General features: G+C 35.7%; 3 protein-coding genes across 7 annotated transcripts; all 3 read right to left on the bottom strand.

Annotated features, from left to right (window-relative positions):
- Positions 1 to 281: 281 nt before the first annotated feature.
- LOC121263312 lies at positions 282 to 5,235 on the bottom strand. Of its 3 annotated transcripts, none has more exons than XM_041166146.1 (6): positions 5,081 to 5,235; positions 4,245 to 4,413; positions 2,500 to 2,695; positions 1,570 to 2,412; positions 790 to 965; positions 282 to 651 (listed from the first exon to the last, which is right to left on the bottom strand). In XM_041166146.1, exons 2-6 carry the CDS (start codon positions 4,376 to 4,378, stop codon positions 546 to 548), a joined length of 1,455 nt encoding a protein of 484 aa, XP_041022080.1. In that variant the 5' UTR covers positions 4,379 to 4,413; positions 5,081 to 5,235; the 3' UTR covers positions 282 to 545. The 3 variants fall into 3 exon arrangements, with proteins under 3 accessions (XP_041022080.1, XP_041022089.1, XP_041022071.1); XM_041166155.1 differs by having other exon boundaries at positions 1,570 to 2,409; XM_041166137.1 differs by having other exon boundaries at positions 1,570 to 2,695.
- Positions 5,236 to 6,184: 949 nt separating this feature from the next.
- On the bottom strand, positions 6,185 to 14,874 carry LOC121263265. Of its 2 annotated transcripts, none has more exons than XM_041166067.1 (14): positions 14,261 to 14,874; positions 12,120 to 12,206; positions 11,737 to 11,840; positions 11,505 to 11,555; positions 11,103 to 11,274; positions 10,672 to 10,992; positions 9,884 to 10,087; positions 9,263 to 9,775; positions 8,913 to 9,122; positions 8,407 to 8,595; positions 7,986 to 8,155; positions 7,349 to 7,501; positions 7,130 to 7,211; positions 6,185 to 7,039 (listed from the first exon to the last, which is right to left on the bottom strand). In XM_041166067.1, the coding sequence occupies exons 1-14, from the start codon at positions 14,726 to 14,728 to the stop codon at positions 6,650 to 6,652; spliced, it is 3,114 nt and encodes a 1,037-aa protein (XP_041022001.1). In that variant the 5' UTR covers positions 14,729 to 14,874; the 3' UTR covers positions 6,185 to 6,649. The 2 variants fall into 2 exon arrangements, with proteins under 2 accessions (XP_041022001.1, XP_041022007.1); XM_041166073.1 differs by having other exon boundaries at positions 11,486 to 11,555; positions 11,771 to 11,840.
- Positions 14,875 to 16,010: 1,136 nt separating this feature from the next.
- LOC121263294 (phosphoglucan phosphatase DSP4, amyloplastic-like) lies at positions 16,011 to 22,733 on the bottom strand. 2 transcript variants are annotated; one of them, XM_041166105.1, is made up of 14 exons: positions 22,575 to 22,732; positions 22,404 to 22,473; positions 22,233 to 22,283; positions 21,077 to 21,179; positions 20,268 to 20,344; positions 20,097 to 20,173; positions 19,838 to 19,918; positions 19,214 to 19,346; positions 18,928 to 18,987; positions 18,475 to 18,531; positions 18,086 to 18,181; positions 17,478 to 17,537; positions 16,755 to 16,862; positions 16,011 to 16,259 (listed from the first exon to the last, which is right to left on the bottom strand). In XM_041166105.1, exons 1-14 carry the CDS (start codon positions 22,598 to 22,600, stop codon positions 16,125 to 16,127), a joined length of 1,134 nt encoding a protein of 377 aa, XP_041022039.1. In that variant the 5' UTR covers positions 22,601 to 22,732; the 3' UTR covers positions 16,011 to 16,124. The 2 variants fall into 2 exon arrangements, with proteins under 2 accessions (XP_041022039.1, XP_041022046.1); XM_041166112.1 differs by lacking the exon at positions 16,755 to 16,862 and having other exon boundaries at positions 22,575 to 22,733.
- Positions 22,734 to 23,900: the final 1,167 nt, after the last annotated feature.

The raw sequence follows: 23,900 nt of genomic DNA, 5'->3' as shown, positions 1-23,900 counted from the left end.
AATAATTTTTTTTCTATATGATAAACTAGTAATAGAATAAAAATAATATATAAATGTAAGAAGAATTATAAAAGAAAGGCCCGTTTATTTATTTATTTTTTTTTTGGAATGAAACTCCAATAGGCAATATATATACTTCGTTGTATGGATTTTTTAAACCGAGATTCGAATCCCTCTTTCCTTTTTTGTCAAGACTCAAGACTTCGTATCTTTATTCATCTTTCAGTCAATAACTTTTATTTGTCTCTTCAAGGATATCTCTGTCTATATGGTACGGAAAAGAAAAGATTAACATGATGATCTCACTTAAGAATTCACAAGCAAGAGTACAAGAGAGCAGAGGATGGGAGAGAGAGAGAGAGACATGTCCTTGAGTGTCCATGCAAGTACCTTCAACTAGACCCTCCCAAAAAGAGGAAGAAGAAACAACCACGCAATTTAACATAAGAACTAACCCAAGACATCAGCCACTATCTGGCTGGTATATAGCTCTCTATATCCATAAAGCAATTTTGGCGCAAAATAAAAACTAGTCTCCACGCATTTTACTCAGTCCAAAATTTTATAAAGGCGACTACAAATGCTTTAATAGTGTCCAGAAGCGGATTATTTTCTGGTTTTCCGGATCTTCTGGTTGTTTTCCAAGATTCACTGCACAAATAAACAGAGCAAAAGAATTATAAATGAGCTCTACATGAACCAACGTAAATGCTCCAAATTTGAAAATGATAAAGCACCATAAATTAAGTGCTGAATTCGGGATGGAGTTGCTAACTAGAGAATACTTACAGATTTATTCTATCTAACGTCGGGTTGCTTCCTTTCTGGGAGTTCAAGCCACTGCACTGAACATCAGCTTTAGGTTGGTTCACACTCATCCTGGGGACATTTACCTCACCACTACTACTGCCAGTATAAGTGTCATTAAGAATATTGGTATGGACGTTATTTGGAGCACTTAAGGCCTGCAAAAGAACAGTGGCAACAGTTCCCAACATAAGTTCTGCCAGCAAATGTTTTTTATGAGCTATACATAGCTAGCAAACTACTTGGGTGCATCACCACTAACTGAATAAATTAGTTTCAGCAAAAGAATACCAATGAGTCAATTTTGATCATAATGCCAACAGCTGGCAATTTATATGCTATGTTCTCAGAGTGTGCCGAAAACATTATACTTTTTCCCCAATCATGTTTCATTTATATACCCAATAGAAAGTAAACAATTATTAGAAAATCTGACTTCATTCACCAACAATAAAATTTCTAAACAGAGAATTCTTTTTTTTTTTTATATAAGTAAATTTCTAAACAGAGAATTCTGAAAGGAAAATACTTTAGCTACAAAGAGATTTCACAAAAATAAACCCACAAACTGATGTGGTTTGATGTCGTACGTCAAATTGTATAGTTACTTTTATTATAAAGTAGATCTAACGGATTCCATAAAGCCACATCAATTTGTGGGTTTACTTTGTGTAATCTTTTTGTATCTGTAGTAGTTCTCATTCTGAAAATGTTCACATGAATTTGCATGCATAGACGCACAAGTTTCAACAAGAAACTCACCTCGGCTTCAGCAAGTTCCTGGCCTTTCTCAAGCGGTTGAGGTGTTCCAACATCATTGCGATATACTTTAGCTTCAAACACTTCGGCATCGCAACTATCATCCTTAATGCCTTCTCCAGGGGCTGAGCAATTTGAGTCTTCAAATGATGGCTCTACAAGGTCTTCTACTACTTCCTTGTCCACTGAACCTGAAAGGTTTGCCACTGATTTATAATCCCCCAAATTAGAACTCTTCACGGAATTCATTCCATCAGATAGAAAACTACCATTGCCTGGTTCCAACTCCACCTTTTCAATCTCTTTTTCTTCCAAAGGATTAATCAAATCTCTTGCTTCTCCTAAACTGCTTTCATTCAAGTTATCGACTGTTACAGTGACAGGCAGTAATGGAAACACTTCTACCATGACATCCGCTGCTATGGGATTTACTTTTGCCTCAGGTGTGGACAGTTTTTCCTCAATATTCCCCTCTGATTCTGAAGGTTTACTGACTTGGTACTCAGTACATGTCAGTTTGGCAGAATTGACGCTTTGCCCATTGTCAGGCACCTGATATTCTGATACATTCCCATCAGAGACTAAGACTTGCTCTTCCTCTGCAGTTGTAAGAGTCAATTTTTCCATTGATGCAGCCCATTCTTCCTCAAGATGTTTCTCTGCTCCTGTGAGTTCACTTACTTGCAACTCTAAATAAGGCAGTCCATCAGATTTTTGGTTTGTCAATTCTACCTGGTTTCCATTTACAATTCGCCCATTTTCGAACACCTGATAGTCAGGTCCAGTATTATGCCCATCAGAACCTAACCCATCAGAACCTAATACCAGTTCTTCACTTGTTCCCTGCTGACGATTAAATATAAGATGAGTTTCATTGGATTTTAAAAACAAAGTTTGAGGTTCAGTGGCAATTGAACACAATGGGTCATGTACCAAGAAATGGTCATTGCTCCGTTGTTCCAAGAACTGATCACTGCCCTGCTCCTCAGGACTCAACTTAGCAGGGCCCAGCACTCTATTTTCCTGGATTATGTCTCTAACAATCTCCCGCACTGTGTAGAAAGACCCACCGACTTCCTTGTGTGTGAGATTAAGTGATGGGAAATTCCCACTGTTTGACTTCTGATATCTGAAAGCAAGATTTCCAAATAAATGGTATATTAAGGTTTCAAAAATCCATTTTCATGAGAATATGGCAACCAGGACGTTAAAGGGGTTGGCAAAGGTATTGCACCTTTAGCTTACAAATAATCCTTCTAAAAGGAAAAAAATGTATATGTTTGACCAGATATACCTAATGAAAATTAGTACTACGAAACAAGTTTTTTTTTTTTTTTTTTAATATAAGTAGTACCACAAAACAATGGATTATAGACTAATATCTTTTTTAATTGATAATTGATTATAGACTAATATAATAGGCAATTTTCCATTTAGTTATATAACACACCACATTATGAATCGATTCAAATTAACCTTTTTTTTTTGTTTTTATTGGCACCATGTGTCCGGGAACAGCATCCCAACTAATCCCAGGGGTGCACAAGCCCTCGGCAAGGAGTTTCTCATAAGTGCATCTCAAGTAATTGAAGAGAAAAATCCCTCAGTCCAATGGCTCCTAGAGATTGTTTGCACCCAGTGAAATTCGAACCTTGGATCTTGGAGGGAGCATACCACCAAGACCAAGGCTTTTACCACTTGAGCCAACCCTAGGCCTTCCAATTAACTTAAAATGGGCTTTGTCACTACAATGGAGTTGCTAATGTCTTTGCATTGCATGCATCAACTCACTATATAAATAAGCCAGGAGAGTAGAGTCACAGGCTTGATCCCATAAGTTAATGACAATAGTTTATAGCTTCTCACATGATATTAAAAGTTTTCATTCAAACTGGACATGAATGTAAAGTGAACAAATCGCAGCATTTTGTGTTTATGTATCCATATAGTTTTCTATAAGATATATCTATATAATTTGATGTTTTTTTTTTATAAGTAAAAGATTGTATTAAAGAATAGGCATAGCCCAAAGTACACAAGATGGTATACAAAGAGAAAACACCTATCTAGGAAGAAGAAGAGGAAACAAGAAATTCAGCCAAGTTTAAGCCATTAAAGTCTATAGCTATGGACCATACAAATAACATCCTAACAAAAAAAGATCTAAGATCCTCAAAAGATCTCTATATAATTTGGTGTTAGTTAAACATAATAAAAGTACCAACTTTTTTTTTTATATGTAAACATAATAAAAGTACCAATTAATCCACTGAAACCTAATTTCCCAAAATTCCCTGAAATTGATTTAGCAGGTGGTTAGAGTCAATCCCCAAGCTGGGTTACTATGTTAAAGGATCAAGGCAACGACTTACAACTCAAATTGTCTGTAACACGTCACATCCAATAACATAATATACTACAATTATAGAAGATAATTCAAAAGAGACGCTGCTTGGTAAATATGTTACAGCATGAGAGAAACGTCAAGAAAAGAGAATACACACTAGATTCAATTTTGAAGGAATAGAGGGAGACGTGGGAATGATCGGAGATGATAAGTATGATTAGAAAATGCCTTTACACCACCTAAGCATGGCATCTAATATCAGTGACTCAAATAAAACCACAACTTTTTTTATAGATAATTTATGAATAAAGGAAAGCTGTAATGCAATTACTTCTTTATAAAGGATTCAACCATTGCCTTCCTCTCCTCCTTTGAACGCCGAATCCGAGACTTCCTCCCTTCAGAGTCATTCCTTCTAGCCAGGGCAAACGTTTGACCAACCCAGCCACCCTTCACAGCATACATAATGTTTAGAAGCTCACCTCCTTTAGAACGCAAACCTAAAAGTAACACAAAGAACATCAGAGAATTCTTGTTCTAAAAATCTTCCATTCCGAGCATGCGTAAGCTAAAGTACCAGAAATCAGACAAGAAGGATCTTCTAAACAAAACCAACATGGGAAATTTACATTCGTGAAAATTTATGGTAGAGTTTTAAAAGGCCCTGTGCATGGCCTCCTTGTAACCAATTATCATTGAAATGGAAACGCTACGAGACGAAATTCTTATAGGTCAACATTGGTAACCATCATGTGGAATTAAAAAGCATAGTCGCGTACAGTGGTTGAATCCCATACAGGATTCGACCCAAAACAACAGAGGTACTAATAAAAGAAAACCCAAAAATTAAAGCAATAATGTAATGATTCCAATGCTTGGAAGTTTAGGCAGAAAATTTTGAGGAGATGGTGACAGAATCAAGCAAAAGTATAGAGCTTGGGAGTGACAGGATCAATTCCAGATAGGAATACACTCAAAAACAAGTTATAATGACCACATACATGAACAATCCACCACAAAATGAGGTAAAAGATAGAAAACCCAGCAATCGAAAGCAACGAAAAAAATTAATTCATGCACAAATTGGTTTCAACTGAAAAAAAAAAGAAAAAAAAAAAGGAAATGATAACGGAATTGAAGCAATGTGCTTGAGAGTCGGAGCATCACCTGGACACGAGAGAAACAAGAGAGAGATTAGGCTTTATCGTTGGGGGGGTTTTTAAAAACCCTACTGCCAGCACAGTAAGATGGTAGAGAGGTTCGTGCTGGAACCCATAAGCACTCTGCATTCCTATTGGTCAAGAGGAGGGCGGGAGTTTGGGGGATAAAGAAGGAAAGTGGGCTGCTTATATTGGGCTTGAATAAGATTTAGTTTAGCCCAAGTGACATTCGCATTATCAGCCCAACTTGGGTTATGGCGTTGAGAAGCTCGGATTTGCATTTTACCTATGATGATGATGAATTTTGCAGAATAGAGCGCGTCGCAAACTAATGCAGAATTTTGCACTTTTTGCATCTGCGCTCTGCATATTTGCTAGATTGATTCCATGACTTGCATATGGAGGAATGATTTGTATAAGTCCTAAATAGATAAATCTCGCGTAGTTCATTTGTAAAAAAGTCAATCCCATCTCAAAAAATGTAAAAAATCTATTTTTTTTATGTGGAGTCCTTTTTTTAACAAAGAATACTTGTTTATTTGAAGTTTGTATTAACATTACTGATTGCATATGTCATGGCATGCTCATGAATGCATATGGCATAAAAAAATAATAATAAATTAATTAATTAAAAAAAAAAAAAAAAAGGTATGTTTATGCAATGCACAAGAGGAAGACGTGGTTGGGGAAAAACCGACTACCATCCATCTCAAGCTAAAAAGGGACAAAACCCACCCATATGAAATTGAAATCGGTCAACTTGTTACTACTTCTGGATATTGATATTTGTTGGTGGTTTAAGATATAAGAGGGAGAGACAGCTAGAAATCGTAGTAGTAGTAGTAGTAGTAGTCATCCTCCCTATTTACAAAAAGAGAAAAAAATATTTACAATCATGTAACTGCTGCGTAATTATTTTAAAAAAAATAAATAAAATATAAGATTTATATAAAAAAAAATAATAATAATTTTTTAATAATAAACTCCACTCTTTTGACCCATGTTAGACACCTTCCGAACACAATACAAATATAACCCCGCACAATGTCGTTGTGCGGGAAAAGAAAAATGATTTTAAGATAACCAGTTCAAAGCATAAAAGCAGCCACTGTTGTTCTTATCAAAATTGTCATTGCTTTCGTGGAAATTAGAATGAATATACATTAACGAAAGAAATGCAGCTTTTTACTCACTAAATTGAATATTCTAAAATGGAAACAAAAAAACAAAACAAAAAAGTTCAAGGGATGTTGGGTACTTCTCAAAACCCAATGTTCATGGTGCTGCTTGAAATGACCGAGTAAAAAGGCCCCAGAAGGCTAGCGAGCTGCTCTTTCTGGGAAGTTCCTTATTTCTCCCCTCCGGTTCTCTAGTGTATGTGTGTTTAGTAAAACCGAGAAAAACTCGAACTGCCATTTTTCTTATGAACAACCTCGATGCTGTTAGAAAAAATTATGCTTTTCCTCAATCTGCAAGGGCGTTTTCCAGTTTGCAAGCTGCGAAAAATGGGTTCAGTGACCATTTTAGGAGTCGAGTGTTGCTAAAGTAGACATGAGCGGTTCAGATAATATGTTTTCTATTTTCCAAGTGGCTTCTGCTTGTAACCATGCTTCATCCTTTTGAACAGTTTCTCTTTTGTTTTTCGCTTCTTGTCCATCTTCAGCCTATATCTTTGTTCCCTCTCCCTTTCATATATCCCTTGCCAATGCACTTCCCCTGTCAATGGCCACAACCACATGTTGCGTGGATGGTCTTCATCGTCTGCCGCCTCTGCTAATTCCTCATCCATACTCTTCAACAACGTAAAATTAAAATATTTTGCCCACATGAATCCCTTTCGTTGTTCAACTGGGTGCTGCTCCTCCAGTGAACCAACGTGTGGATCTATGTAAACCATCTTCCTGGCACTATGATAAGCCCAAACATTGACCAGGAGTTCCAATACACGACAGTAACAGTGCCTTTTCTGTTTTGATAATTAAACAAGCAAAAGTTAGGACAATAAAGCTCCCACTGGGACCTGAAAATCAACCAAATCCATACCCATCCTACTTGCCTCAAGCTCTGAAGATCCCAGTAAGCACATACTGATTTTACTGGAATTGATGTGCAAGGCATCAAGAGAATCAGCAAACATCCTGCAGTTCAATGAGAAATTTTCACTAGGTTTCGTCTACAATTGACCATGAGTGCCTTCAATGTAATGTGCCATGTGAAAATAAAATTAAAAACTGTAAAGGCCAAATGTCACAAATTCAGATTCTCCGCAAATTACCGTGAAAACATTATGAACTCCAGAAAGGAAGGGGTTGGCATCAACCAGCTATGCAAAGCAGACCAGTGGCCACCATCTTCTGGCATGGGTGGAAGAGCTTCTAGATACAGTGGCAATGCATACATCCGGCGGAATGCATCTTCAAAAGCAGACCTATAAGCATTTTAATTTAAACAGAGTTAAATCCAAAATAACATTCATCTTGATAAACACACACACAGACCCACAATTGGGGTACACAATAACCAAAATTCCTAGTCCAATCACAATGGGTTTGAGGAAAGGGCAACCTTTCATACTCAAACTGAGTACTATAAAAGCAAATGTGGAGCCTGTCTTTTCCATGCATGCTTAGAACTACTGTAGTGTTTTAATGGTCCAAGAGTCTACACCTTTATCAACTCCAATGGCAACTCAAAACCATTCTATCAAATTGGTTCCAAGTACAGCAGTCATTTTTTTTTATAAGTAGTACAGCAGTCGTTACTTTCACTATTAGAAAGATCACCTACATAAATACAAGAAGATGCATATAGCCACACCCTTCCCGCACAATGATATAGACATGAGCAGAACAGAGAACTTCCAGACTTATCTGTGCGTAACAATAACATTACAACTAATACTCAAAACATGCCTGCAGTGTCCTCCATTTAAGATGTCACACATGGACCAAAACGTGAGTGCGTCATTGCTTCCAGTGACTCTATCCATGTCCATGCGCGCCCAAAAGTATATTACATCTCCTTTAGTGTTCTCTTGTATTGTTTCTTCCAAAACCTTCTCAGCTTTTAAGGACAGTGAAGCCTGCTAAAGGAAATTGGGGCTGAGCAATAATTGCAGATTATAAAAAGAAGTTGGAAGTGTGAAAATTTCAAGCAGAATATACCAAGGTTCAGCAGCATTTTTGAAAAAATATTTTAATTTTTTTTCCCTACAAAAGTCTTTTTCTTCTGTTGAAACTTGAAAGGGTCACTTCTGATGCCAAAAATTATTTCATGCACGTAACTAGGAAAAATTAAATACTTGAAAGTAAACTCAACCAACACACAAAATACCTTCCTACCAGCAGCACGCCAAGATTGGAATCCAATCCAAGGTCTTCCGTGAATGTTATCCACCCTATTTGCAATAGAGAACATTCCCCCAGCCTCACAGAGAATATCCTGATAGTAAGAGTCATTCAAAATGGGAAGTCGCCCAACTGCATCAATATCATCTGATCTCAACCTCCGTGCTCTTGAAGACTGCCAGATTCAATGTTAGATAATTTGAATATAAATGAGTATGAAATAAGTCCTCCAAAGCAAATTACCGTTTTCAAGTTTAGCTTATATTTGAAAGAAAATCACGAACAAGCAGGTTTCATCAAACCATACAAACTAGAGCACTTGAATGATAAACAAAATCAACATAACAAAACTATAGATACAAATGAAAACTGCAGTATCAAGTATTATTTGTATAAAAATGATTGGATCTCCAGGAAGGGATAGCAGGAGGAAAAAGAAAACAGGAATATTGACCAGTAAAAATATATTAACATAAAGATAAAGGAACTCACAAGGCTTAAACCACGGTACAAAGAACCATGGTGCAAGAATGGCCAGGACCCAGCTCCACTGTAAATCTCATAAATGCACACGCGCTGACCCATCCTCTCAAGCTCTCCCTCATCCCTTTCATTTGCTTCAAACTTGAGTTTTTCAGATTTTCGAGCTTTACGATAAATCTCATCCCAATCACCAAGGTTTCTCTCCATTCTTTCGTCGAGCTATAGATCAAGAAAATAACTCTGTTTCAGCTGTCTTTAAAATAAAAGGACAAAATGACTTCAAATACAGACTATTTGAAGTGAGAGGGGGGCGGAGAGGAGAACATGGAAGGCACGGTAATTATAACAGAATGTCATACCTCCTCCATTTCTACCCTCTCATTTTCTTCAGAAATTTCTATTTCTCTCAAAATATCCCAATCAAGTTTAGTGGGGATATCTTGTGGCAGAATCTCAGTTCCATTCTCAGTATAGGTTGGTAACTTAGTAAAATTGATGAACTCTTCTTCAAGGGCATGAACAACACTAAACATCCCCATTGAAGTAGCCTTCTCGTCACTGTTTCGCTTGGCCCCATTTTTGAGTTCTATTTCCCCCCTGAACAGATTCCACTCCCATGCCCCCTGCTGAAGCTGAGAAATAGGACCTGGCAGCATGGCATCTGATGGGAAATAGAGTACATTTTCCAGTAACCTCCCATAACCAGTTATGCATTCTGATGCCAGCATATTCTTAGCAAGCAGTCTTCCAGAGGAAGCAACTGCTTGAGCGAACTTAGAGAGTTTTCCACTTGAAATCAGGAGGGAGAAAGCCCTCATCAAAGCATCAGGGTTATGCTTTGGAAACAATAAGCCATGAACCCCATCAACAACCTGTAAATTCAAAGACCACTTTGCAAATGTAAGAAAGAGAACTGAAGACATCCCCCACAAACTAAAGCGATCATTGAACCGTGTGAAAAATAACTAGCATGAACTCACATATTTTTTGAAGATGGGAAAATCAGGTGCAATAATGGGGATTCTAAAAGTCATGGCTCGGATAAGCAAAGAAGGAAAATTTTGTCCATCTTGGTCGGAACCATAGAGAACAATATCAGCCATTAATAACACACTGTTCACATCACTATTCAAGCTATAGTGCCTTACAGAACCAGGAAGAAGTCCTAGACGTGAAGCCACTTCCTACACAAAATAAATAAATAAATAACCAATTCATAATACATAGAGAAGATACTCAAGCATCATGGGCTGAGTTGAACACATAAAAAGATTTCCTATATGCAATGTAACAATAAACCATCTTCATCTTTCTACAGCTTCAATAAATTACTTTCCTTTCTAGTATATTTCTCATAACACAAAAGAAAATAATAATATTTGTGAATGTGCACGAGTGTAAGTTTATTAAGGAACTGCAAATGGTGAGTTTGTATAACCAAATGAATCCAAAATTCTTCATTAAGCTTTGAAAAAAGGAAAGATCAAGCTTTTTAGTTTTGCAATTCATGAAAAACATTACAACCAAATCATCTGAACTAGAAATAACATTTAAGGACAAAAATTGCATTTAAATTGTGATGATTTCATAAGCTAGTTGGAATGCATCTCATCCATTTTAAAAGTTGAGCCATACTTCTTTACGACATTATGATGCAATCATTTAATTTATCAGACATTTGCCAGCCATTATGTTGGTAGGTAAAAGTAAGATATTAATAGCAGAAAGAGCATAGTCTATCACAATGCACCAATAAGCAACTGACTACCTGTAAAGCATCATCATATCCATCGGTGGAATTACCACATAGAAACACAAATTTAAAAGAGCCTCCCAAATCTGTCCTCTTTGCATGTTTTATTAGTAGTGGTCCTATGGCATGCATTGCTACAGCATATTCCCATGATATGTCATTGTAGAAGAAGGAGCCTCCAATAACTAGAACCAGCATATCATCTGTACTAAATCCGTTGTTCTTCCTTAATTGGTATTTGGAGTGGGTATTGCTGTAGCTTTCAGCAGCCCAGACGTCTACTGGTGATCCAGGAATCACAAAGAAGTTCCCAGCATCAAGAACACTATATAACATCTGATACAAGAAGGAACAAAATTGAGAAGCGGAAATTGACAGTCCAATTCAAATCCCTTCAGAAACAAAGTGTGGTAGGAAGATATTGTGTACATTAGTTCGCAGATTACCGGCAGAGTGAACTCTGGAAACACGACGACACTAGCTCTACTAAAAGCAGTTTTCCAATGGGAAACAAGATACTTCCAGCCCATTTCCTCATATGCTGAAAGACGATTTGCAAGTGTATCTTCTTGAATTATCCATACAAGTGGTACCGAACAAAAAGGCTCCTGCATAAGGCTGCATGCAGATAAAACTCACTAATTATAACATCTCAAACTAAAGTAACACTAGCTATATTTCTTTTGTGTCTATAAAACTGGAGAGAGAGAGAGAGAGAGAGAGATGTCAGCAAAAGCAAATGGTATATTGCCAAAGCACATCAAGCATAATACAATGTGTCATCAAAGAGAACTACTTTCAATCATGGTTATAATCCTTAGTGAGCTACATGGAGATGCTCAACAAACCCCGAAATGGCCTCTTTCGCTTCAAGAGAATCAACAATGATGCCTTCAAAACTGTAGAAAAGAAAAGATCTTCAGTAATCCATACACAAGAAGACTAGTTAAAAATAATAGAAAAAAGTCTGATTAAGAATAAATTGCACTCCAAATAGAGTTCCCCCCTTCCCCCACCACCAAAAAAAGAAACAAGAATGCATAACCCCACCCCCCCCAAAAGAATAAAAATCAAACATACATTGACCAATCTATATGGCCATATTGCTCAGGACCTAATATTGAAAGCCGGCCACCTATTTGCTCCCACATTGAACGTGCTTTTCCATCATCCAGTGCAAAAATCTGTTGGATAAGCATTGTGAGAATGCATAAGCTTTTCAGAACCGGCAGTTCAAAATACTGGTCAGCACTTTAAAAAGCTAGGTGCCCCAATTTTATTATAAATGACATGTTTCCATGAGGAGCAATGCATGAACTTGTACCAACATGCCCTTTTATACCCAACTGCATCACCACATTAAATAAGCATTTCAAGTTTCAACCTGTTTTTTCTCATAAAATGGAGAAACAATTGCGACTACCTACATATCCCAATTTCAAAGAAATGTAAGAGCCACTCACCTTAAGCACATACCCCAATTTCTGTAAATTCTTCATCGCTGTAATCAACATCAATGATTGTGGACTTTTCTTCATGTTTCCAAGAATCTGACAATCATCCAAAGAAAGTGCAAACCATTCTAATGCGGGAAACAAAACAAATCAAATAAGAGATAGCATGAACTTTTATTATCAATGAAGTGGCCTCCACATTGATACTAATGCACTTGGCCTCCACTTTCTCATCAATTAAGTGCAAGCACTCAACTAACCATGAACTCTTATTATCATCTTCTTCAATTTGTTATCATCTACTTCTAAAACTCAAGAAATTGAGTTAATTAGTTCACCGAGGTCTTCTATAAGAGATAGCATTACAACCACAGAGACCATAGGCACAGGCTAGTTCCATAATTTAAAACTTGAAGAAATAGTGCTATCATATCAGGGTTTTTATACGTATAAAAAAAAATCATATCAGGGTTTTTATTACTTATCGAAAAAAATATATATATATCAGGCTATGCCTATATCATGAATTAGGCCTAATATTGTCACTTGACCTCCACTTAGGTGTTTTCTCTTGTATACTTTATGTGTACTTAGGCTATGCTTAATTACATGGTTTTTAATAAATTTCTTAGTTATAAAAAAAATATTAGGGTTTTTATTGACAAGTATGGAGGTCAAGTAACAATATTATTTAAATAAAAAATTCTACTCAGCAGCCCTACACGACACACCTGCTGATGTGAGTCTTTATTTTTTAAAAAGATAAAAAATAAAGATAAAAAAGATAAAAAGATAAAAAATAAAGACTCACATCAGCAGGTGTGTGGTGTAAGGCTGCTAAGTAGAAGAACTCTATTTAAATATAACAAATATCCATTGTTTTTTTTTTATGTTGGGGAACCTCTCCAAAGCAGGGCCCTTTGGACCCACCCCTGCAAAGTATACTCTGGTCCCGTGCATCGCACCCTTAGAAGCTTCTCTACATAAAACTGGTTAAATCACTAGCTTTTCACCAAGGGGTGTGGCCCCAAATGATTGTTTGCACCCATTAGGTGTTGAACCTTGGACCTTTAAAAGAGTGATACCCCAAGACCAAGTCCTTCACCACTTAGGCCAACCCCTTGGGGTAATAACAAATTTCCATTGTTCCACTAGCAGATACATTGCCAATAGAAAACACTTCAAAATTTGCTCAAACTTCCAAAAACCTTCATGACTTTCCACTTCCATTCAAACAATGTATCACTAGAACATTAGATCCAGTTAACCTCTGCTGTAAACAGGAAAATCAGGTTATGGAGGATTTAAATTGACTTCAAATTTTAGTTAGATTAGTTTTTACTAGTCTCACAAAGTAAGCTCTCCCTAGTCACCAAGCCTCGTGCAATTAGGGGAGCATGTGGCATTGTCTTGGAAGACAGCCAAACAGTCTACCATCATTTTTTAATTGCATCAAAGCATCATCTCAAGGATCATGCTTTACTCTAATGGCCTTTAAAAGAGCATGCTAATAGTGAGTAAGTTTTTATTTCAATTGACTTGCCATCAAATTTGATATTCCGTCAAGGGAGAAAAATATTAACTTTTTGGTTAAATTTTTCTATGGAATTGGTCATTTCGATGCTAATCTATGGTGTCCCATTCGCACTGTCATTTTTTGTTCTAACAATGTGCCATTTTTCTGCTCACTGTAACTGCATCCAATTATTGAACTCATAAGAGCCCAAGCGGTCTTTACAATGTTTACATCTCCTAACTACCAAATAAGTACATACCGTTTTGCTTGGAAGATCATAATTTTGGAAAATACACGTCGTCCGGTTGATACTTTAAAAACCATAACATCATGAGACATGAAGTTAAAATTTCAATGTTTTCCCTAGTCTTCAGTTTTTACAGAAACTAAACTCAGCATCAATGAGGGTTTTGAAACTCCAATGCACTAAATAACCAAATTCCGCTCTAGGACTGAAGCCACGACTAGCTGTCTATCATTTCCATTCATATAAATGCTTAAACAAATTAGTGACTGCATTGCGCTTATAAGTGAACTTTGCTAATTCCAAAGAAGTAAACAAAATTCACCTCAAAGAATGCAAACAATCTCAACGCCATATATAAATGAAAATAACATTCAAAATAGAACTTACAAGAGCGAGTCTCGGTGCCCTAACCCCAACCCTCGGCTTCGATCGCAATGGATCGAGCCCATCTCTCCGAGAAACCATAGCCGGCACGAACTTCAACGTGCTCCCAAACCTCAATCCCTCCCTCAGTGACCTCCCTCTCTCGCTACCCTGCCTGAACACCGACGTGATCGAGCTCTGCAACACCATGGACGCCATCGCGAACAGGAACACCGCGAGGATCACCACGGAGTAGAACGCCGACTTTCCCTTCAGCCAGAGTAAGCCCTTGCGGTTGAAGCGGCTGTGGTGAGATCGGCCGCGGTGAAGCGGCGAATGATCCGAGTCAGCCTTGGCTCGGTTGCGGTAATGGCTAAGGTTTCGTTTGAGAGGAAAACGATCGCGGATCGAGTGGAACCCCAGATCATTGCCGGAGCCAGCAAGACCGCCTCCATTGTCGAGGGACTCGGGTGGAGATGTGGTGCGGCCCATGCGGGACTTTCTCGGGAAAATGATGGAAACTTGGAAGGTTAGCGACGCAAATTGGAAGAGAAAGTTGACAGACGAAGTGTAACTGTCTAAGAGTAGGCAACTGAGGATGGAGGCGTTCGCCAACGTGCATGAACTCAGAGTAACCTTTCTAACAGTGTAACTGTGAACGAAGTGCTATATAGCATTTACGGCAGTGGTGTGTACACTACAATTTATTAACTTTTTCTCTGAAATGATGCGACATAAAATATGCAAAATGACTACTTCTAAACAGTAATTTCTCTCAAGATTTTTTTTTTTTTTTTTTTTTATTCTCGTTTGTTGCGCTTTCCCACGTATCAATTGGAAACAAGCTCGAACGTTGCGCGGCATTTTCTTTTATCGTTATTATCAGAATAAATCTTCGCAACTTTTTCACACTTCACATTTCATATATTTTTTTCTTTTATTAAATATTTATTATATAAATAATAAATAGAAAATTTGAAATAATTTTAAAAAAAATAAACTCAAAAAAATTTTAAAACAAATTATTAAAAAATTTAAAAAAATATTATGTTTTGAAAGTTGTATAGCAAATCTCTATTATTATTGAGTTTGTTTGTTTTATCTTTGAAAAATAATTATTTACAAATCTTAATTTTTAAGGCCCCAACTTAAACTCGTTCGATATATAAATACTCTCAATTTAATTCATTTCATCTTATTTTATCGTTACAATTTTTTTAAATTCCCATATAAAATATAATAAATAATTCAATTTTTTTAAATTATAAAACAATAATAATATTATAAAATATTTTATTCAACTAATCTAAAACCATCTCATCTCGTCTTACTATCCAAAACACTCAAAATGATTATATAACTTTCACTAATAAAATCTTAAAAGTCAGAAACAAAAGAGGCATGACAACTTAGCAGCTTCCAACTACAACAGCTTAACTTACTCCCGTGTATTTTCAAATCATGTTTGACTGGCAATTCAAATGAATTTCGTAATCTTTTTTTTAAGGAAAAAAAATGAAATTCATTATTTAGACCAACTACCACGCAATTATTTATTTCTTAAAAGGAGTCTTTTTTTTTTTTTTTTTGTATTTAAGAGATTTGATTGGAAAAAAAAAAGTCGATTTTCAGATTCAATATTGTTTATTTTCTAAGCAAAACAAATATATTTTTATTTTTGTAAAATATTTAAAATTGTTAACAAAATCTATATAAAAAAAAGAACTAAAAAAATACATGCTAGAGCCAGCGGTAGCTCTAATATTATTCTTTCAAAATATATTATTTTCGAACTTTTCTTTATTGTGAGACAGAGGGTATTCATGCTGTTATTAGTAACAATCCGTACATTTATGTTATACCGACCACTTGAAGTTACCTTCACCATCTACTGCTCATCATCAGGAAAAGCTTCAAGAAACTGTCCTACTTTCAGTCGTTCATCCTTTGTGAGATCAGGATCATCACCAGTCAATCTCTTCCTCAGGACTGCACTAAGACTATCCGGATTATCATCAAGAACCTGCAAGGGGAAGAAACCGAGAGCACTACTGAAGAAGCACTATACCAACTTCTCATGCATCATGCAGGGATTTGAGAATGAAGACTGTCCAAAACCTAATCTGCCCTACCAGGGTTGGATCGTGAATAAGCTCCAAGGATCAATATCAACTCAAACTAGAAAATACTGAACATAAATTACCCACCAACTATTTTGCCTGATATGCCAACAGTCATCGGTTTCTTTTCTCACACGAGGTTATTTACAAAAGAAAATCCACTTCCACAGCAAAGTAATCAATCATTATATTTTCATTACCAACTACTTCAACTCCCTTCAACGGAAAAGGTCTCTTAGCAACCCACAGGACAGGGAAAAAAAAAGTGAGCAAGGAGATCTCAATTGGGATTATTGGTGTATAACTAACTTTCCCCCCTTTGAGGTAGAAACTAGAAAACGTTTTCTCCTCTTTTTTTTTTCCTTTTTAGATGTCATGCTAGAAATTTTGAACCTTACTTCAACATAATTGTTGATGTGGCCATCTTTGTTGACGGAGGTTACAAGCTCATGCTTATTGAACGTCCATTCACCATCCACGATGTATTTGTACTCGTAGCATCCTTCCTGATAAAGCACTTGTTAGTACATTTATTGCTCATACGCATGGATTTCCATTCCTAGAAACTGTTCAGTGCAGTGCAGTGCAGCCTTTTATATTAAGAGCTAGAAGAGATCCTTTCTGGAGTATCCAGGAATGAGTTTGTGACATCTCCAGAAAGCATCCTGAACCTTTTTGTGTCCATGATAAAAATATATTTGTTTCAGTCAAGTCTCCAATATGATTAACACGATCTGTTCACAAAAATAGTGTCTTTCGAAGGGCGTGCATCAGAGACATACAACATCGGCAGTGAAGAGGTTAAACCGGTACGATACAAGTGCAATTCTAGGTGCTTTTATTTTCTTGGGCACAAATATCATAATGGTGTCATTCCATAGCTATTGATTCTTAAAGTTAAACATGTGTATTGCTGGATGATCACAGCATTATTTCCTAAAAATATGAAATTAAAATGGAAAAGCAATAAAGTTTGGTGAGTGAAGTTTTACTCAGTAGAAAGCACAACAATTGTCAACATGAGAAATTTGAGTCAAGAAGGCAAGAACGTAAAGATGAGAACTTGGGAAGTTTTCACTTATATATGAACAGAAATAAGGTCCACAATGCAACACACTTACTGGCAATTCCCTCCTAAGAATCCACAAACCCTGTTCCTCATCAAATTTCAAAGGTATTCTCTGCAAAAGTTCACAAGACAAAAGGATGAATAAAAAAAGCATGGATTTGTAATCCTACAAGCTTTAACATGGAACAGATGATGAGTCCAATGCACATCCTGAGGGCTTCGTACAAGACCTTTCTCCATTTATCTTTCCTATTGGCTAGACAGAATAAATGAAAACCTGTACCTTAATACCAGATAAGCTTTACCAGTTGCCCAGACTGGGAGGACACCAGCACCATTTGATGCATGCTAGGCTAGAAGTCAGCTATTAACTGACATCAACTCATCTAACTTCTTAAAAGTCCAATATGTCTTGCAAATACATCAATTCTCTCTATAAGTGCCCTTCGTGTAATTGCAATGAGCCAAAATGTCATTTCATGTTCTTCAAAGAGTGACATCCAGGTGTGAGTCACTCACAGGTTGAGAAAACTCTGTATTTTCCAAATTTTTACAATTGCCACAAGTGACAAGCTACACAAGTCATTTTTTAATGCTTTGATAAAGCATTCAAGAGAACTGTTGAAATCACAAAGCTGATTGTAAGTAGATGATCATTACCTGGCCCCATCCAATATCAAGTCCAGAAACCTCCACTGTTGAGTAATTAAGATCTTCCCACGTCAGAGTGACAAGCTTCTTCCTGAGGCCTGTAAGCTTTTAAGATGAATGAGCATGTAAATATCACGAGCAAAAATAAAAGATTTGAATTAAGAAAATTGTTTAAAATTATTGAAAATGAATAGTGCAGAATCTACTTTAAGATTTGCATTCATTTGGCCAGCACTGCAAAAAACTGTATCAAGTGAAAATCCAACCTAAAGCAAGTGAGCTGTTTGATAAGAACAATAACAAGGCAAAAAGTCCAGATATGGGAGGAGAAAGCCAGACAATAAGATTTAGGGTTACCACTGCACCCAATAATATATGAGAAAAGAAACATGACTCACAATATCAGCAGTCGTACTTTTTATAGCATCCAGGTTTGGGGAGCATGAGCGTTTGCTCTGTAAGTAAGAAACAATGAGATATTTCAGAAACATGGTGAAGATAGACTATGGGCCTTTGGCCCTTTTTATCATTAATCTTCAATAGTAATTAACATCAGATTCTTGAAAAGATTGTCCTTTTGATAATACAGAACTTACAAGTCCAGAAAACTTACGGATAATTAATGAAGTTACTGACATCAATAACTCAATAAAAACCTTCATCAACTCAAAAGTTGTTGAGTTTGGTTATTAAACCTAACATGCACAGACTTGTTCTCATGCCTTCAGATGTCCGCAATTGAACTTATTAACTTAAAGTTTGTAATATTCTTGGCTTAAGTGCATACACGTTTGTTGCAGCTAAAAGATGCACAAAAGATTTTAAAATAAATCAAATAAAGAAGCATTTACCAGCAGCAATTGGTGAGCTTCACCAAGTCTGTAGTCCTGAACCCAGAACATGTATGCCAACTGAAATCCAAAACCATTTTTCAGAATGTTAGGAATGAAAAATCAATCATAGACCAGTATGAATATGATTTAATATGAGTATCCCTTAATGAATATGATTGTGAGTATTTAAAATTTAACATTAGAAGCACCCCTTAACATCAATAATCACTCTAGAATATGATAGAGACGAGAGCTAAAGAAGAAAAACTGGTAAAATCATAAATAAGGAATGAAACTGGCATACAGCAACTGCAGGAGCTCTTCCAATTCCAGCAGTGCAATGTATATATGTTACGCCTCCATTTCGATTTATGGCCTTGTCTAATTTACTAACAACAGCTGGAAGCCGTTTCCGTAAATCAAATGCATCAAAGTCCCTGCTACATCAAACATTAGGCCACTGTAGATGTGCTTGCATGTGCACACACATGTACACAAAGTGCTCAAAAAGTAATAATTTGCTACATGCACTGTTGCACACATATACAGGGCATGAATTAACATAATCAATTATTCTGGTAATGTGTGTAGAAACTAAACAATCTAGCAAATTTTGTCATCATTCATGTTCTTTAATAAATGTTTCAACACCAAGCCGGCACATTGCACTATATCCATTTTGGACAGCTCAACAAATAATATCAGTTTTGAGCTAAAAGAAGGCAAATTTATAGGATAAACTTTAAGGAATGTGCTAGCAGTTGCTGTTCCAATGCTGAAGCTGTTACACAATAAAGATATGGTCGGACAAAAGTATACTTTTCAATAATGTTAACCAAGTAACCATCTTTCAATATAGGTATTTAAAATATCAGCACAATGACGATCAACTTATTATGGGTATGGCTACTATCTCGCCACAACTAACCTTATCTCAGCACGCAAGTGTGTGATGTCATCGTACATCTTAGCATAATCTCGAATGGCATTGATGTCAACCCCAAAATATCTGGATGCGCTAGTGAAGGAATTCAAATTAGCATGTTTTCTTGCTTAATCAAACTTGCCAGAGGCTACCTCGCACTCAATCGTTATAAATTTGGCAATAAACATCCCATGTAAAAAGAAGATAAAGAAAACAATTATAAGCTCAAATGGGAATTTAGCAAGAAATTTGTTTTGGATACTCCAAGTCTGAATCTTGCTGCAAGCAAAAAATGGTTTTCACTCCAATACGACGAAGCTTGTCAACATCTTCAGGAGTCTGTCAATTAGCAATGGGAAGATCCAAAAATGATATAGTCTTATGATAAAAGGCAGAATCTATTCACATTGTGAAATTTAAGAAGAAGGATCACCTGTAGGCATGATCCCACTATCAAGTCCGGATTAATGTAGTTGTAGTTCATTCCTAGTTCATGCCTATAGGTCAAGACTGTAGCAGACTATGTTAGAAAGAAATGATGAGGTGCGCTAGAAAGTCGGGAGAGAGAGAGAGAGAGAAGGAATCCCAAGGTTAAGCCAATTCCAAGGAAGGTGGTGTATGGGATCTCACATTGCTTGGGAATGAGATGTTCTTGCTTTTTATAAGGTTTCAATGGGGCTCTAATTGTATCATTGACTAGTCCTTTTGAAGTATAGGCCATATGGTTTGGATCTTCCATTGAGGCGTTACAAATAATATTAGAGTCTATTCATTTTAGAAATGTGGAACTTAAGCCGTGTCACCTACGATGGACTGGCCCGACAAGGATGTCGGGAATATAAGGGTGGGAGATTGTGATATCTCATATGATAAGAATAAGGGTAGATAGTGTATGGAATCCCACATTGCTTGGAAATGAGCAGTTATTGCTCTTTATAAGATTTCAATGAGGTTCCAATTGTATCATTGACTAGTCTTTTTGGAGTATAGTCCATGTGGTTTAGGCTTTCCATTGGGGCGTTACACCTAGACTGTCAGAATATCTTAAGACAACCCGAGCATGATTCCACTAATCACAAAAAGTATGTTCATCTGGTGTCAAATTTTTCAGCACCCCTAGCCCAAAACTTCTAGTGTGCAAAATCAATAAGCAGACTCTAATATGTAAAGACAATATATGCTGACCAAGTTCTCCTTCACGTCCTCATGCTAAAGCTAGAAAAAAGACCAAACTGAACGTACCAGCACCCATAGCTTCTGTCATATTGTTACTGTATATCTTGGACTTTTCCTCCTTCAAATTGGCACCACTTGCCTCAGCACTGGACGTGGGACCCGAAATTGCCTACAAACAAACATGCCAATTTTCTTCTCTATGAAAAGCTTGAATGAAATCAAGCAACATGGTGACTGAAATCTCAAAATCATTACTTTCTTGCTGAAATGCAAATTATGTTCTTAAAACCATAGATACGAGCTTATAACAACTACCTGCTACAATTGAGACAAAGCAATGCCAATACATGACTGATTCAAATGAGCATTTTGAAGTTTCCTTGCACGAGTCGCTACTATTGTAGCAAATTGTGATGCAGGATGGACAATTAGATACTGTTATCACAAAAGCCATGTTTCTACAGTACAATTTTTTTTTTTCGTATTTCCAGCCTTTTTTGCCTCCTTTGAAATAAAGAAAGTACAGTGGAAACTAATTTCCATTTAAAGAACGCATCCTTCTTCCAACCAAGAAGCCTATAGAAGCTTCAAATAAGACTAACCCCTTAAATGCTCCATATACCACAGGGATTTGTGTCCCAAGTTATACAGGGCAAAAAAAATGTACAATGGATTGTTAATCCCCACCCAGGCAGACTCCAAAGTAAACATGATTTTATTGGCTTGCCGTGTATTACACCATAAAACTTACCATGTTATGAAGGCTGCAGACTGTTGTAGATGCACTATATAATGGATAAGTATTCAGGGAAACAAAATATTAATTCTTTGGAAATTTCGAATTTTGGCCCCATCGGAATCAGCATCAGGATTAGCTAACTGTAAAGCACAATAAAAGAATGCATTGCTCTTTATCTATATAGTGTGCGTGTGTGTGTGGACAAAATGTTCGAAAAGAATAAGATAATGAATTTTAGAAGATTACATCATATGCAAACATATTTACAGACGGAAACCACGGAATATTCGACCACATCAGAGATGCCCAAACAAGAAATACAAGACTTACAAAAATAACTAATACCACGTTAAACAACGTCATCTATATCTCAAACCGAAAAGGGGAAAAAGGACTAAAAGTCCAAGCAATAAATAGAAGGCATGCAGATTACAAAATCAAAACTCGGAAAATATATTCAGAAGCTACGGTTTCTCATGTTACCTTGAGCGCCATGCTTCGTCGTAGTTGTAGACCAGCACTACTCATCACTCCCTGCATTAAATCCTAAAATCTTGTCAAATTACGTACAAGCATGAATAAATAGATAAACACACTCATATAAATACATCCATCTACTTATAAGCACACGAAGAGAGTAGAAGATGAGTGCACCAGTGCGTTGACAAAGGAGGAAGGATTTCGCTGATGGCTTTTGAAGCTTTGCAGAGGCAAGGCAGGGGCTCTGAAATTGGAAAAATAAATAATATTACATTATGAAGAAAATTAACTGGTAAGATAATTGAAAGGAAAAAAAAAGAGAGTGAAAGAAATGTTGAAGCAGACCTAGGAAGATTCTGAAGACAGTTCATATCTGATCGGAGAGGAAGAAAAAATATCTGCAGATAACAGAGAGACCAGTGTACCGGATTTGCTCTATTCGAAATGATATTTTCTCTTCGTCGGTTTTTATACAGGCGTTGGGTCTTCGTTGGCTAAAAAATCGAATAACAATGCTACTTGTTTTATCTCAGAAAATGTTTGGATCGGTGAATTCACTATTATTTATTATTATTTATAAATTTTATCTCATAAATTTTATTATTATTCATAAATCATTTTAATTGATCTCATTTTATTTTTAAATTCAAATTCTTCATGATAAGGCCCATATATCATTCTTATTATTCATATAATATTTTTTAAATATTTGAATGATAATATACTTATAAGAATTAAATAGATTTAATGTAATATATTAGATTAATAAAAAAAATATTTTATAATTTAACATAAAATATCAAAGTCATCTTAATTTATAATCTTTTTTAATTTATTTATAAATTAATCATTTATCCTTAAAAAACAAATACTTGCTTTATAGCACTTTCATTGGATTAGTTAAAAGTCAAATTCATTGAAAATTTAGTTATTAAACCATAAAATGTGATCACATTGGAATAGCTAAATTTCAAATAATTTAAATTTAGCTACAGTCACTTCTAAAATTATTTTTAAATTTGAAAGGAACTATTCATTTATAAAATACATTTTATATCAATTATTTCTCTCTCACTTTTAAATGATAATTGAAAAAATATAATTAGAATATGATTACTAATTAATATATAATATTATGAATAGTAAAATATGATAAAAAAATAAATTTATAATTAAAAAAATTAAAATATTTTTAAAATTATTAATTACTCATTATTATATAATAAATAAATAGATAATCCAATATAAAAATTTGATGTGAATAGTCAAAACCAAATTCATCTCATATTATTTTATTGACATATAATAAAAAAATAATTATTCCAATATAAAAATTTATATAAATAAAATAGTTAAAAATTAAATTCATCCTATATTCATAAAAAATATACTTTTTAACTTTTAACACTATAGTACAAAAGCTAGGTGACTTTTCTCTATGAATGCAACAACGTCATTTTGGAGAATGCAGGCTCTAAAGCCATTCGGCCCATTCCGTTTTCGGTCTTTTCTGTAGGTTTTTTAATGATCTTTCATTATAGCTTTTAATTTGAATACCAACCACGTTATTGTTAGCACACATGTTGATTGTTACGAATAAGAATATATATAAAATTTCAGGGTATACAAGTCTCACGTATCTTATTTAAAAAAAATAAAGTCTATTGTTAA

The sequence above is a fragment of the Juglans microcarpa x Juglans regia genome, chromosome 1D, assembly GCF_004785595.1.
Source record: "Juglans microcarpa x Juglans regia isolate MS1-56 chromosome 1D, Jm3101_v1.0, whole genome shotgun sequence".
NCBI lineage: Eukaryota > Viridiplantae > Streptophyta > Magnoliopsida > Fagales > Juglandaceae > Juglans > Juglans microcarpa x Juglans regia.
Note: the sequence above shows the minus strand (reverse complement) of the source record. Positions and strands in the feature narration are given on the sequence as shown.

Coding starts and splice junctions, on each gene's coding strand:
- LOC121263312 (XM_041166137.1), bottom strand. CDS start 4,378: ATGTATGCTGTGAAGGGTGGCTGGGTTGGTCAAACGTTTGCCCTGGCT. Junction 2,696..4,244: donor GTTGAATCCTTTATAAAGAA/GTAATTGCATTA, acceptor TCTTGCTTTCAG/ATATCAGAAGTCAAACAGTG. Junction 652..789: donor ACGTTAGATAGAATAAATCT/GTAAGTATTCTC, acceptor TTATTTGTGCAG/TGAATCTTGGAAAACAACCA.
- LOC121263265 (XM_041166067.1), bottom strand. CDS start 14,728: ATGGGCCGCACCACATCTCCACCCGAGTCCCTCGACAATGGAGGCGGT. Junction 11,841..12,119: donor AATTGGGGTATGTGCTTAAG/GTGAGTGGCTCT, acceptor CTTATCCAACAG/ATTTTTGCACTGGATGATGG. Junction 9,123..9,262: donor AGAGGGTAGAAATGGAGGAG/GTATGACATTCT, acceptor CTTGATCTATAG/CTCGACGAAAGAATGGAGAG.
- LOC121263294 (XM_041166105.1), bottom strand. CDS start 22,600: ATGAACTGTCTTCAGAATCTTCCTAG. Junction 22,284..22,403: donor CCTCCTTTGTCAACGCACTG/GTGCACTCATCT, acceptor GATTTAATGCAG/GGAGTGATGAGTAGTGCTGG. Junction 19,919..20,096: donor CAGCAAGATTCAGACTTGGA/GTATCCAAAACA, acceptor TAGCGCATCCAG/ATATTTTGGGGTTGACATCA.